Genomic DNA, 15337 nt, shown 5'->3' with positions numbered 1-15337 from the left:
TCCATCGATCGTTTCAAAGAAAATACGCCAATCAGCGCTCAGGATTCTCAAGATTAATTCGCCTAAGATTATGAAAATGTTGAGTTTTTCTAAATTTTTAACATTTAAAACTTCATAAATAAGTCTTAGTTGATCGCGGAAAATAGAAGCATTCATTCCTTTATTTAAAATTTGGTGTATCCAGAATATTTCTCAGAATATGATACCTTACTGCATTAAATTCAGACTTCATAATTTTTGAAATATATTTATAGGCCGGAACAAAATATTTTTATTGATTTCATTTCAATCCGTTTGAAAGCAAAACTAAAAACTGAATTTTATGCTGAATCTGAGAAATTTTTGTCGAATTATTGTTTGAGATATTACATGAAATTATTAAAAATATTTTGTGGTTCATATAAGACTTAAATACCGCGCGATTCTGTTTGCAATACTCATATTCAATAATAATAATAATAAATAAATAAATAATAATAATAAATTGTAGCGAGCGGTAATACTGGCGAACCGGCTGGTCGCCAAAGGCGGCTAGTAATAAATAAATAACAATAAAGATTATAAATAAAATAAAATGCTTGGTTTTATTAAAAAATATCTTTACATTAATTGTCATTTCATCATTTCCACTTTAAATTAAAGTTGAAGTTTTACCGGAAATGACAACAAATTAGCAAAATATATAATATATATATATATATATAATAAATTGAAAGAAACGATCTAAACAACAGTAAAGTTTGGTATTTGAAGATTAAAAATGTTTTGTTTGAGAATCTATTAAGAGACCAGTTACTTAAAATATTTAATTGAAAATTGTTGCGAGCGGTAATACTGGCGAACCGGCTGGTCGCCAAAGGTGGCTAGTTTATAATAAAGCTGAATGCTTGTTTATGTTTGCTCCCATTGTGTTTATGCATATGTTTTGGTGTTCTGCAGGTCAGATAGTTTAACCTAGAGTTGTATAAAAATCATGTAAAGAAGTATCGTTCGGCGAATTATATTATGTTCTATAAGGTATGATTTTTTCAAAATTTATTAAAATAAAACCTTTTGATCATTCATTATTTGACTTTTGTAAAAATTTAGTACCGCATTTGCGACACGGAGAAATGGATTAAATAAAGTGAATTAAGAAATTAGGATAAATGATACTACAATGGATAGTAATACAGTTTTTTACTCAATTATTTCTTAAGAATATCTTTAAAAGGCTTTATAAGATATACGAATTCATGTGATGCATTTAAATGAATATATTTATAAAAAAGTAATTAAAAATGATGATATATTTATTTAAATGACATTTCATATAATTTTAATGGCGCAGTTATAAACTTTCAATTTTATTTTTATTTAAAATTATTTTAATGTTACATTTTAATGCATTTTCATTTTTAATATATTTCTTATATTTTCATGTAATAACTCTTAATTATGAGAAAACAATTTACTGAAGATTTGAGAGCATAGGAAAATCTACTTTTTTACCTTTCATTTAATGTAATCGATTCACAAAGATATTAATAGATACATCTATGCAACAAAAACTAACCATATATTACTATATCTTACCTGCATAAAAATATTTTAGATTTTTATGAAAAAATACAATATATATTGTAAAAATTGTATATATCGCACTATTTAATTCTTATCATAATTACAGGATTTATAATGTTTTAAGAACAAATATTTTTATATCAAAATAATATATATATATATATATATATTTTTAATTTATGGAATTGGATTTTATTTATATTTTAAATAAAACATTTAAAGACTTTTTGTAAAAGTAAGAAAAAAGTAAAATAAAATTATCTGATGGATTTTTTTCAAATTTAATTTTCATTTTTTTTGTGTGTGTGTTTTGTTTATATCGATACAAATTTATGTCAGATATACATATGTAATCCTTAATCTTTTCAGATAGAATTCGAAAACGTTCATAATTAAATGTAAAAAAATCAATTGAATTTTTCCTGCGATCAATCAACGTAAAAATAAACTAAAACACTGCTATTATCATTATCCTTTTTATTACATTAATATTCAAAACTTTCCTATTATTAAGTGTGAAATTAATGACATTGCAAAATATAATTTTCAAAAGAAACATTTTGCCTCTAATTACTAAAAAAATTCCACTTCCATTGATACATATGATTTAAAGAAATAAGTAATGATTCCTCAGAAATGTAAGCAGAAAGTAATTCGTTATTTCCAAAGCAATTAGTAGAGCATCGCTATTGACTGATCTGATAATCCCTAGTATGCCATGGACAAATGTTAATTTAGTTGGATTTTACCATTCTCGTCTGCGCTAGATCATTAAGTCTGATTTGAGTTGACGATGGAAATTTCTCTTGTTCTAAATAACTGTACGACATTTGGATCAATCAATGGACTAACTTAATTTCAGATAATATAATAAAGCTATCTTAATTGATAATCAACCAAATATGGAACCATTACCGTGTCACATAATTGAATCATTATCGTAATCGGTGGTGAAATTATATCATTTTTCAGAAAGAAAAAAAAACGTGAAAAGTATACTATCTTTCCTGGATTTTGATTGCAAATTAGTGTTAGAAATCCATGCAGCGAACTCTCGCTTTTTTTTTAGTCGTACATGAGTTTTGTTTGAGTGTTCCTGGAGGATTTTTAAATATCCCTAAATTTATTTTGTTTTATTTCAAAATTATATATATTTTTAAATGTCTTCAATATCTCAACTGCAGAATTCTCAGTATTTTAATCAATAATTAATGTTGCCCAAGCATTCCTATTGATGACATTTTAGCAATCCAAATGAACAGAAGGAAATTTAGAAATGCATGATATGCGTTTTTACATACACTGTATGCCCTTTTTCATTCTATTAGTTTTTGTTTTAATTTTGTCTTTGAAACTTTAACATGGATATTTAAAGGGCCATTTTTTTATAGTCACATTATGTTAAAATATTTTGAGGCTTTGAGAAAGGGGATTCATTTAGCTTATTAGGTAAATTTAATTTGATTCATTAATTAATTTGGTTCATTAATAATTAAGTAACAAATCAAGACACATCATTTTGTGTGAGATAAAGAACTGAAGTATCTTAGTTTCTGCTTTACTAAAAAATTTGTCAGAACTTATGCCAAACTACATAATTTCATACAAAGATTGATAAATTTGGTGGGAAGCATACTGCCCACGGCCCTAGAAAGGGTTATTAAACTTATCATAACATCATCGTCTCTCATTTTATAGCAACGGAATTCAAATTATCACAAGCTTAATGATAACAGTTTAGCATATGTTCCAAACTGTATTAATTGGTTCACTTTACCACGTTAACCAAAGGGATTTATTATCTCCAATAGACTGCTAATAACTTGTCCAATTAGTTGGGAATGAAATGCATTATATGATTGTGTCAAAAAGTATCATTTATGTTAAAGTCAAATTGTTTTGCTCACTTGCAATTTGAAATGTGTAAATATTTTTTTTCAAACTGAAATTTTTGCCTTAAGTTGCTTTTTGTTTACATTATATGTATTTGAGATACATGGTAGGAATTTGCAAAAAATGACCAATAAAGTTATCAATATAACTCATAATAAGTCTGCGTTTGTGTACTGATGCATTAAAGCTGACACAAAGATGACTTGTTTTATGTTTGATTAGCTATGAATTCCAAATAAAATAATGAATACTAATCCAGTGACTCTTTTGTTCTGTGTCTTATTAATATCTTTTTTATGTTATCTGATTTATATACTTTATCAAAAGCTGGTTATAAAAGCATATTCTATGTATAATAAATCATTTTGATTTTATGTAAATTTTGCTTCGTTAACTTAAATTTTATTTAACCTGGGGAAAATTTTATGATAAAACTAAATAAATAAGACCAGGAAAGTTATCAGTTCGACTTTTTGGTATATATCAGGACAAGAATATGTGAAAAAAGTTAAATTTGTTAACCAGGATGAAACACTTGTTCCTTGTTTCGGCGTAGAATTTTGAAGGGAAGTGTGCTTCCCAAATTTCATTCCATTATCTGACCAAAGGAATAAAATTATGAATCTCATACCAAAACAATCAAAATAATATATTAAGTCCAAGAATACAAAAAGACCAAAAACATTCTTTCAACAAAATGATGGTGGGGGCTCGAGATACCTTGGATATCAATGAGAAACATCTTTCTCCTCTTGTTAAGTGCGATTGATTGAATACCCGTGGCGCTTGCTTTGTTTGTGAGCATAGATGGATTCATAGACCAGGAAGCTTTCTTGAGAATTGTCACATGAGGTTTAAGTGTACATTTGCTGGTTAGCTCTCAGCTAAGCTTCTCTTTTGTATATGAGCCCTTCAAGAACACATGCTATCAAAGATTTTTGAGCGAGTAGGAAATCTTTTTTATCTTTCGAAAAGAATCTCGAATATTCTGAAACTCTGTTATTCTAACATACCTGAACTCGAATGATCTTAGGAATGCCAGAATAAATATTACTAAACTAAATGAATAATTAAGATAAGAGTGCCATTGATAATATTTCGTGAAACAAATTTAAGTAATTTTATGATAAAAAAGTGCGGCAATATATCGACGAAATTCACTCTAATGGTGTGTAGATCTACGATTCAAACATAAAAAAAGAACTCAATTTCAATCTTTTAGCTCCTTCCATTTGTGATTTATTCTTCATTATTTTCATAAAGGAGATAGTTTTGCATAATTAAAAAAATGTATGGTGCAGTAGGAAAGAAAAATAGCGTAAATTTTCCCAAAACATGCAGCTGGAATTTTTTCAATATTGGTTTATGCTGAATATAACAAAGCATATACTAGTTGGATTTTTCCCATACTGAAAGTTTTTATTAAAATTGCATTCTGGTAACGAAACAATGTTTATATTTGTTATGCATGATTTGGAAATAATATCAACATCAAGGAAATATACAATGTAAGTTAAAATTATCTAAAAACACACAATGGAATAATTATATGAAATTCTCATTATTTATTTTAAGCAATCATGCTCGCAGTGGCTTCTAAATTTAATGTAATAGTTTTGAAATTTATTAATTTGGCATTCGAAATTTCTCATCTATTTTGCTTTGAATTTTGTAGAGAAACTTTATATAATCAGGATTAAGATAACTTTCGTATTTTTAACCAATGAAAACAATTTTTAAATTTCGTATTTTTAACCAACGAAAACAATTTTTAAATTTCGTATTTTTAACCAACGAAAACAATTTTTAAATTTCGTATTTTTAACCAACGAAAACAATTTTTAAATTTCATATTTTTAAATAACCCAAAACGTAATCCATATAAGTATTGTTACATCGAAAAGCTTAGATAAAACGAAAAATTTTGGAAATAAGCCGTGTACCATTTTCTTGAGATAAATCCACTCCACATAATCTATTTACGAAAGTCAACACAATTCAAAATTCATAGTAAATCTGTATTTAAACTGAGTTATATGGAGTTGGAAATTGACTACTCAATCCACTCCTGTTAAGCATTGAAATATAATGTTAGATTGGTCAGCTTCACTTAGCATATGCTATCTTATCTAAGCATATGTTACCCATGATAGACGTACTAATATAGACATCTATCCACATTCTGTATATCTGCTGGAGCTGGGGCAAGAGTCAAATTCATAGACCGTCTGTCAGAATAAAGGGCAGATGTTGACATGGATGAGTTCGGAAGGTTGCTCCATTGATGGAGAAATTGAGATAAGACTACGCTCTTGAGAAACGCATTATTTTTTTTTTCTTTTTGATCTTGAAAAGTATTAATGATACTCAAGACATGTGAATTGTATTTCTCTCAGTGCATTTGCATAATAATTTTATCCTTCGGTTTTGAAATGCATTTTGACATATATCCTTACATAATTTATGTTCGAAGTATCTATTCTTTGCCGAAGTTCAATGTGAAATGGAATCGCCATCTCATTCAGGTATTAGAAAAAATAGTAAATATGAACAATTGAGAAATAAAAAAAATGAAACTATTGCATTTAAATATAAAGCTAAAATTAATCGTTATGAGCCATTTCTTAATACATTGTCATTAATAAATAAATTACTATAATAAAGTGTACACTACTTCCTATGAATATAATAAAATTAATATTTATAAAGAAAAAAAATCAATTTATAATATGATATTGCCCTAAAAGCACAAAATGTTGAAAAACATTGTTAAAATAGCTATATTGTTACAAAATTTTTGTCTACAAATACCGCCAATCAATCGTAATAATGCCGCGCATTTATTCACTAGTTCAACAGCTTGTTTGCTGTCTAATCTTGTATTGTCTTTTACTTGTCGGCGACTCCGACTACTCTCACACACGACTTCCCTGCAGCTTCAGAGTTCCTGTCTTTTATAGTTCTAGGAGGCGGGGCTAGAATATTCCAGACCAATCAGGGCGTATCTGAGTATATATTGGTTCCTACTGGAAGGATCATGAAACTTCTCGAACTTTCCAGTATGATCCATTTTGTCGCCAAATTCATCGCCAGGCAGCCAAATGTTCGCCAAGTTCAGCACGCCCAGGACAGATCTTACAACGGTTTTAACGGTTTGTCCCACGATGACACTATTCGTGCCGGGTAGCAAAATTACAGATTTGTAACAATATGATGTTGTTCGGCATTCAGAATGTCGAACAACATTGTGAGGATATCGGATAATATCTTGTGCTAATAGAATCTGCTTATCTGATTAGTTTGCAGAATTATTTTCTATTTTGACGCTAGTTGCCTTTGGTAACCAGCTGGTTCATTGAAGATAATAATTATATTTAATTTTAGTTGCATCGTTCGAATATAATTCCCTGTTTATGATTATGCCAAACTGTGAAACATTAAGAAAATTTTATTTTAATTGCCTTATATATGCGATGTTCATATATTGCTTTCTAATAGAAAACAATCCCTCAGATGACAACATTATTAAAAATTAAAATGCCTCCTTCATCGATTTTTCATTCATTCGTGACGTTGAAATTTAACTTTTTTATTCATTTTGTTAACTACATAGATATTTAAAAAATAGTTTTTTCCTTTTCTTCAGAATTCAATGATGTAACAGAATCACACGGTAAAATATTTGATGAAATGAAGCAAATGTTCGATCTTTAAGACAGCAATGCTATACATTGTTTAAAATTAGACAAAATTATTTTTTTAATTGCCAAAACTCAGGAAAAATTTTCCTTTGAAAATATATTGAATTTTAAGATGACTTAGTAAATACTTTTATTCTGCGCTATTTTCGAATGTTATGGTCGGGAAACCTGAACAATGTTGATTTTTTAATTTATATAAATGTTAATAAATGTTTCACAATAATCACTCCTAAATGCACATTTGCTTCCTCCAGAATATATATGTGCCAAATATGGTAGTTCTAAATCAAACGGTCTGACCTGGCCCACATACTCACACATTTATCGTTAATATTATTAGAGATAAAGATAACAATTATGTATTTAATACTATTTTTAAGTTGAATGATAAGCATATATGATGCAAAATCTTTCAAAATGCTTTACTAATTTGAAAGGAAATTGCCCATATTTGTCTCACAGAAAGACGTTGTTCAAAAATTTTAATTAGATTCCAAATTAAAAAAAAATAACTTCAATTTAGAAATTTTATTCAATTCTTTTCTGGTCATATTATTGTGTGAAATCCGTTTTTACAATACTCTTAAATTCAAACAATTAACTATTTAGGGATATTTATTTAAATTTCTGAGCTATTCTATTCAATATTAAAGAATCTTTCAAAAATATGTTCTAATATATATCTTAATTGATGTCTTTTTTTAGTTACTGCCTTTATGAAAGACATTTCTATGGTATGAAATATATTGTTCTATAATCATATTATCGTTACTTTCAATGTGAGTGAATATAATAATTTATATCATTTATTATGCATAGAATAATATAAATTTTTATTTCTACTTTAATGAGAAACGATATTTCGACATAATTACAAACAGAGGTACCAATTTTAATTCTGTTTTTTATTTAACATGAAAATTAAAAGAAAATACTTTTGGTATATTTCATAACGTTTTTCTTTTTCTTTTTTTTTTTAGTTTTACATTTATTAAACATCATTACTATGTCATTAAATGCTTTCTTATATACTTGTTACCATTGATTTTATTGAACGTTAGTTTAGAAAATAATATAAATTTTCACAGATAATAAAAATATAAATCTCTGAAACAGTATAAAGATACGCTGTTTTAAAAACTAGCTTCTTGTTCTCCTTTTTATTATTATTCTTCATTCAGAGAGAACTCAGCTATCGTAATATAAACCCAAACAAAACGTTTTATTTAAGATTCAAATTTACTCCCAAATAATATCTTTATGGTTCTATTCAGGAGAGTTTACCCTTCAACGCCAAAATAATCTGATATTCAGTGAATAAACTTACACTGAACCCTTAGGTAAACATGATTGCTCTCGCCTTGACCTTCGTTGTTGATGGCGGTGCAGCTGTACCTCCCTCTGTGGCTGCGATTGACTTTCTGGAGCACCAGTGATTGATTGCTCAGGACAATGCCTGCGGATGCGTTGTTATGTAAATCCAACCCCTCGAACCTCCACCCAGTCTCCGTCACCCAAGGGTTGGCCCGGATGTTGCATTCGAAGTACACGTCCATGTCTTCAACGATGTTTGAATGACGAAGTTTGCTGCCCAGGCGGAGGTTGAGTTGGGGCACATCTGAAATCAAATGAAAAAAGTTGCTGTATTAATTCTATAATGTATGACTGTATATTGTTTGAAATAATTTCTCTTATCTCTTATCTAAATACGTATTAAAATTTAATGAAAATTAATTGAAAATAAAATTTTTTAATAAACTATACAGGGTGGTTCAAAATTTATGGTAAAATAGTGAAGGTGATGTAGAGAACAAAGATACGATATTCACATAGATACGTTTTTCAATAAAATTCCAATAGAAAACTCAGATCGTAATTCGTTTCTTTAGTCTTATTAGTTTAGTCTTTAAATGTTTAGTTTCTATGTTCTTCATTAGTGAAGGTATCTTAATGAAATTTTCAACAGTTGTATATTTATATAAAACAAACATTCATTGAATAAAAATGTATGGGCCCAAGTGGCAAGTGGCAATCAATTATTGCATTCCTTTTCAATAAATGATTGTTTTAAATAAATATATAAATAAAAATTTTTAATAAATATATAAATAAATATTTTAACTAAATGTCTAAATAAATATTTTAAACAAATGTCTACATAAATATTTTAAATAAATGTCTGAATGACGACCTTTCAAATTGAATCAACATTTATTTGCAGGATTGCAATATTTATTACATTCCTTTTCAATAAATGATTGTTTTAAATAAATATATAAATAAAAGTTTTTAATAAATATATGAATAAATGTTTTAACTAAATGTCTAAATAAAAATTTTAAATGAATGTCTAAATAAATATTTTAAATAAATGTTTGAAATAAATGTCTAAATAAATGTTTTAAATAAATGTCTGAATTAATATTTTAAATTAATTTTTCTTAAATGTTAGGATGAAATCACTCAGTATAAACTACATATGACATATAATGAATAATCATGCAAATTATATTAAACAAAAGAAACCAGGCAAGAAACATTCACCAAAAACATTCCATAAAACATATTAGAACAGAAACGGAAATTATAATTGAAATAATCACTTAAAAAAGGAGACACTGAAATCTGAATTTATCACGTAAAGATAAAGATTATAGCAACGAAACAAACAATTTCTTTCAAAACTTATTAAATCATTAAAAGTTGCTTTGAGGTTATAAAATGGTGGGTTATTTTATAATTATTTAAGTGACAGTTGGAAAACCCAATTAGTTCCTAGAAAAATTTAAGATCCTATTTGACGTCATCCCGTATACAAAAGAAAACAAATCACCAAATAAGATTCACCAAAGAAACATAACAAATATATAGGTGTCTTAAATAGTCTAGGAAGTCTTCCGTGTCTCTATTTGTCAGCATATTCTTTAATGAATATACCGATTAGGCTATAAGTAAGTACCATTTTCGTTGGGGGAAATCGCACTTCATGGGCGGTATTTTCTAAGCAATTTGAAAATAATTGTTCCATTCGGATATATATCGGAATTCACTGGAATGCTAAATATTTTGATTTAATAATATAGAGATGCACTATTACTCTTTACTAAGAATAAATGCTTTCTTAATATTTTTTGAAGCACAGTTGTATTAGTGATTTATTTTACACTGAAGTGACAATTTATAAATCATGATAATTAATTATAAAAATGTCATAAATCAATTATTTTTGCATATTAAAATAATTAAATATTGTGGAAACATTATTGTTGCATAATTTGAAATAATTTATATAAAATGCTCAAGCGCAATGCATATAATAAGAACAACAAATGTGAAGCAGCTCAAGTAATGTAATGCTACATAAAGTAATGATATTTAAATTTCTTTCTCATTTTGATTTTCAAAAATACTTTGTCGACGCTAAAATTAATTTATGAAAAAGAGATTTAATTGGAATCAAGCTCCATTAAAAAACTAGGAAAACTTATTAGTCACTGAAGAAAGAAAGAATTAAAACCATGAATAGAGTTATCGAAAAATAAATATAAAGTATCCGCTAGAGAAGTGAAACTTTCTGCATAGGGAACTGGCATCTATCACAAACTCTTAGCATAGTAAAAAATCAGAATAATAGTTATGCTGCAGTAGAAGATATAACATTTATAAAGGAACTTTTGTCTTTCGATGATATGGTGGGCTCATATGAAATCTATCTGGAATCTAATGTTGATATATTTGTATTTAAATCTCTTTTCAAATTTGTGAAAATGTAGTTCGGTAATAAATTTTTCCACATATTTCCTGAAGTGTCGAAACTTTAACATTCAACACGTTCTTTGTAAAATATAAGAAATTTTTTTTTTAATAATTTCAAAACTTTATAGAATATATTATGAAGTATAGAGAAAATTAATAATGATTGATTAAGATATTAAAATTACATTAATAACTTTTACTAGATGGAAATAGTTAAAAGTAGTGGTTACAATGAAAGTAAAAATCAAATCTTTCATTAAAATTATTTAAGAGAAATTAATATTCGTAAAAAACATGAGTCTGCATATTGAATTACTATAATAAAATAGAATATGAAATATAATATTATTCTTCAGCATTAACTAAAGAATTTTAATAAAGTATAAATATGAGTGAAATTTCAAAGTATTTAGGCTGTTTATCAATATCTCATGTTTTTACAAATACCTTTAAATTTAAATTCAAACTTTTCTAATATGATTTGCTCTTTAATAAATTAATAAAATCTTATTAAAATTCTTTAACAATTCTTATCAATTAAATCATGCATAATATCAATATAATTGATTAAGAAATTTAGTCCAAGAGAGCAATAGGATTTCGTTCAAAGTCTTGTCTATATAAAATATTTCATAGTTTTTGTTTATATACGTTATTAAATAATAAATTTAGTGTTATACTTAAAATGTCAAATTTAAGGGAAGCTTACATTAATTTATGGTTCAGCTTGAACAAATCAGTAGATTTTTTTTATTATTATTATTATTTTTTATTTACGCGAATATTTTTGAATTTCAAAGCAGCATGATTTCACTCAGTTTCTGGTTTATATAAATATTTCATAGTTTTTCTTTACATAAATTTATTAAATCATGAATTTAGTAACATACTTAAAATGTTAAATTTAAGGAAAACTTAATTTAACCTGTGGGTCAATGTAAATAAACCGAATGGTTTTTTTGTTTACATGAATATTAATTATTACATGCATATTAATTTCAAAGCAACAGAATTTCACTCAATATCTTGTTTATATAAAATATTTCGTAGTTTTTGCTTATATAAAGTATTAATAGTTTTTATGGCTTATGGTACTTTACAAGCCCGCTGACAGTTATTTGTCAGCGATTTAAGCCGAGTGAGCGTCTCTTGTTTTTTCAGTAACGCCAAGTAGGGTCAAGAGTACGACTTAGCCACTTCATGCGTCACATTCGCTTGCACAACCCCTGTTTACACGGGGACACATTTATACACCTCACAGATAGAACATAGAAGATCAACCATGCCAGAACCGGGACTCGAACCCGGGACGGCCAGACCACGAAAAAAACGCGCTGCCCCTATGCCAGGACGTCAGCCATTGGTTTTGTTTATATAAAATATTTCATAGTTTTTGTTTATATGAGCTTATGAAATCATAAATTTAGTACTATATTTAAAATGTTAAATTTAAGGAAGACTAAATTTAATTTGTGGGTCAACATAAATGAATCACAAGGAATTTTTTTATGTACATGAATATTTTTGAATTAAAATAATTCATTTCTTTCTTACATGATGGATATGCTCTGTGTTTTTAATGAGATCATTTATCATGGCGTCTTCTTTGAAACCACCGAGCCGCCAAATTTCTTTTTTTGGACATTATTCAATAGGAAAGAAGCAGAATAATAAATAAGATGATTAAAATGGCTCAGCGGTTTATGAATAGAATGAACTTAAACGAAGTAGCATTGTTAATCGAAGTACGTACAGAGTCCATTCGTTATAATGTAAAAATATGGAAAAATGTTTTCGTAAAATTTTTGGTAAACGGTTCCTCAAACGTGAAAAATCTCGTATTTTGAAATGTATGCAATGTATTCATAGGGTTTCTTTAAGTAATCGTATAATAATAACAAGAACGTGAGTATAAACAATATTAGAATATTTCAGTTAATGTCATGATATAAATTTTAAAATTGCAATTGTTTCTTATTTACTTATTTTTCGTTTGTGTATCCATTTCTAATTTTTACAGGAATAGTTAATTTTATTAGTTCACCCAATCATTACATTTTTTTCAATGTTTAAAAATACTTTTACAGTTTTGGATATAAGTTATTGAATATTTTAGTGTCCCTTGCATGATGATAAGGCATATTTAAAACGATCAAAAATGACTATGCATCCATTCTTAAACGATTCCAAATCTATGCAATAGAAAATTTATAAGAATATAGGACAAAACTGAATTACAGTACTTTTTAAAAATTTCCATTTGCAAATGTATTTGCATTAACATATTTTATTACTACACAATGATAACAAAGAAAAAACAGTCTATAAAGCGTGTTGTTATTTTTTGAAAGAAATTTCACTCTAACAGAAAGTAAAATAATTTTAATAAAATTTTATATGTCATGACGTTAAAGCGCATAGTAATGCTTGATAAAACGCTTAGAATAAATTCTTACAAACTTAGAAGAGTTTTCAATGAATTTATTGTTGCATATGACCTAAGGACTAGTTATCCATTTCATAGATATCGAAGTTGTATTGTAAGCATTTATACAGGCGAATTTACTATTGAAGTATTTCATATGGGTTAGACTTAGTTAAATGAATATTTAAAGGAATAGTTCCAAAAAAATGCACCACATATTTATTAGAAATAAACAATTTTAATAAATATGGAGCTCCAATTTTTTATACTTAGTGGAATTAAATAATGCTTCTATTTCATTCAATCAATTATGGGAATTATTTGCAAGGTTCAAATAAAAAAAAACACTGTTAGAAATTTACTTTGGATTTAAAAAAAATCATTTAAGCTTTTTAACATTTCTATTTATTAGATTAAAAAATATTTTCATGATTATATGCTTAAAATGAGATTAGATCATGTTGAATCTACTGGAAAATTTTAAACAGTAAATAGTAGAGATTATGCTTTGTATAATCTATTCTATTACTGTTTATTAGACAGTTATTTTATTCGCTAATTAGTTTTTTTATTAGATAATAAATCCCAAAGTTTCAACTTCTAGGCAAACAATTCAAAAGAATTAATCAATTTTTAGCATTAAATTGGATTCCTTAAATATCAATTTTTGTATATTTATTTTATACAATATATCAATGTAATACCAGTTTAATAATTGAATTGTTTAATAACTATACAAGCTGTCCTTTAATATTTTCATAATAATTATATCGAATAAGTTATTGGATAAGGAAGCAGCCGTGTAATTAATTTTTAACCCTCAGGTTTTATTGCTTACTGAAAAATTACACTTTTATATCACATACAACGACATTTTATGCATTTTATAAATTGCATTTGCATGCCAATAATGATAAATGCATCTTCCTAATCTGTTTCTCAATATTGCCTTAAAAGATGCAGTATTTCTTTCAGAGAACTTTCCATGATATATTAAAAATGGGTATAACTACGAAATATTCAACAAATTAAATGCAATTAATAAATAACGAATCAGATCGAATTGCATGGTCCTGGAACAAATTCCTATAAGCAGTTGTAATTTATGGAATCTGATGTGATTCTTCTGAAATCGGATCGAACCTGAAAGCTTTTCAGTACAAATAGAGACCCCCCCCCGACACACACACACTCCGAAAAAAAAGTCCAAGATGTTTCACACTACAGTCAGGGTTGTAAAGATCTTATCCTCCTATTCTCCATCAGCCATTAGCGATCAATCCTCTACAAATTTTTGAATTATTTTAAAATCCAACTTTTATTGGTTAACAAAATTCTTCTCTGGTATTCAGATATAAAGAAAAGGTTTAGACAATTACAAAATTGACTAACCCTTTAAAGGGCCATTTTTTTCTAGTCATATTATGTTAAAATATTTTTAGGCTTGAAATTAGAATAAGAAAATGGATTCATTTAGCTTATTAGATAAATTTAATTTGATTAATTAATTAATTTGGCTAATTAATAATTAAGTAACAAATCAAGACACATCATTTTGTCTGAGATAAAGAACTGAAGCATCTAAGTTACTGACTTACTTAAAAAATTTGTCAGAATTTATGCCAACCTACATAATTTCATACAAAGATTGATAAATTTGTTGGGAAGCATACTTCCCATGGCTCTAGAAAGGTTTAAAAAATCACGAAATCAGATTTTAACTATTCCTGACACCCAAGATTTCTTTATCCTAATTCTCTGCAATGTCATTCTCACTTTAAATTTCTTAACACTAAAAAGCCTCAAATACCGTATAGCGAAAGTATGGCGGACAGAGCCGAGACGCCTGGTAAATACTCCGTAATTAATTACCCTTTTGTTAAGTATGATTGATTGAATACCAGAAACTCTTACTTTGTTCATTATACACGCTCAACCGGAGGGTTTGGTTGAACTTGGGTGTTTTCTGTGAACTCTCAAAAGATACTTTTGGATACAT

General features: G+C 27.2%; 1 protein-coding gene across 1 annotated transcript in view; it reads right to left on the bottom strand.

Annotated features, from left to right (window-relative positions):
• LOC129984900 (synaptogenesis protein syg-2-like) overlaps positions 1–15337 on the bottom strand; it is a 170145-nt gene that overhangs the window by 36662 nt on the left and 118146 nt on the right. The window contains exon 5 of the mRNA XM_056094854.1: positions 8485–8775. Coding sequence (XP_055950829.1) covers positions 8485–8775 — 291 coding nt within the window. The remainder of the gene's footprint in view (positions 1–8484; positions 8776–15337) is intronic.

The sequence above is a fragment of the Argiope bruennichi genome, chromosome 9 (genome assembly GCF_947563725.1).
Source record: "Argiope bruennichi chromosome 9, qqArgBrue1.1, whole genome shotgun sequence".
Lineage (NCBI taxonomy): Eukaryota > Metazoa > Arthropoda > Arachnida > Araneae > Araneidae > Argiope > Argiope bruennichi.
Note: the sequence above shows the minus strand (reverse complement) of the source record. Positions and strands in the feature narration are given on the sequence as shown.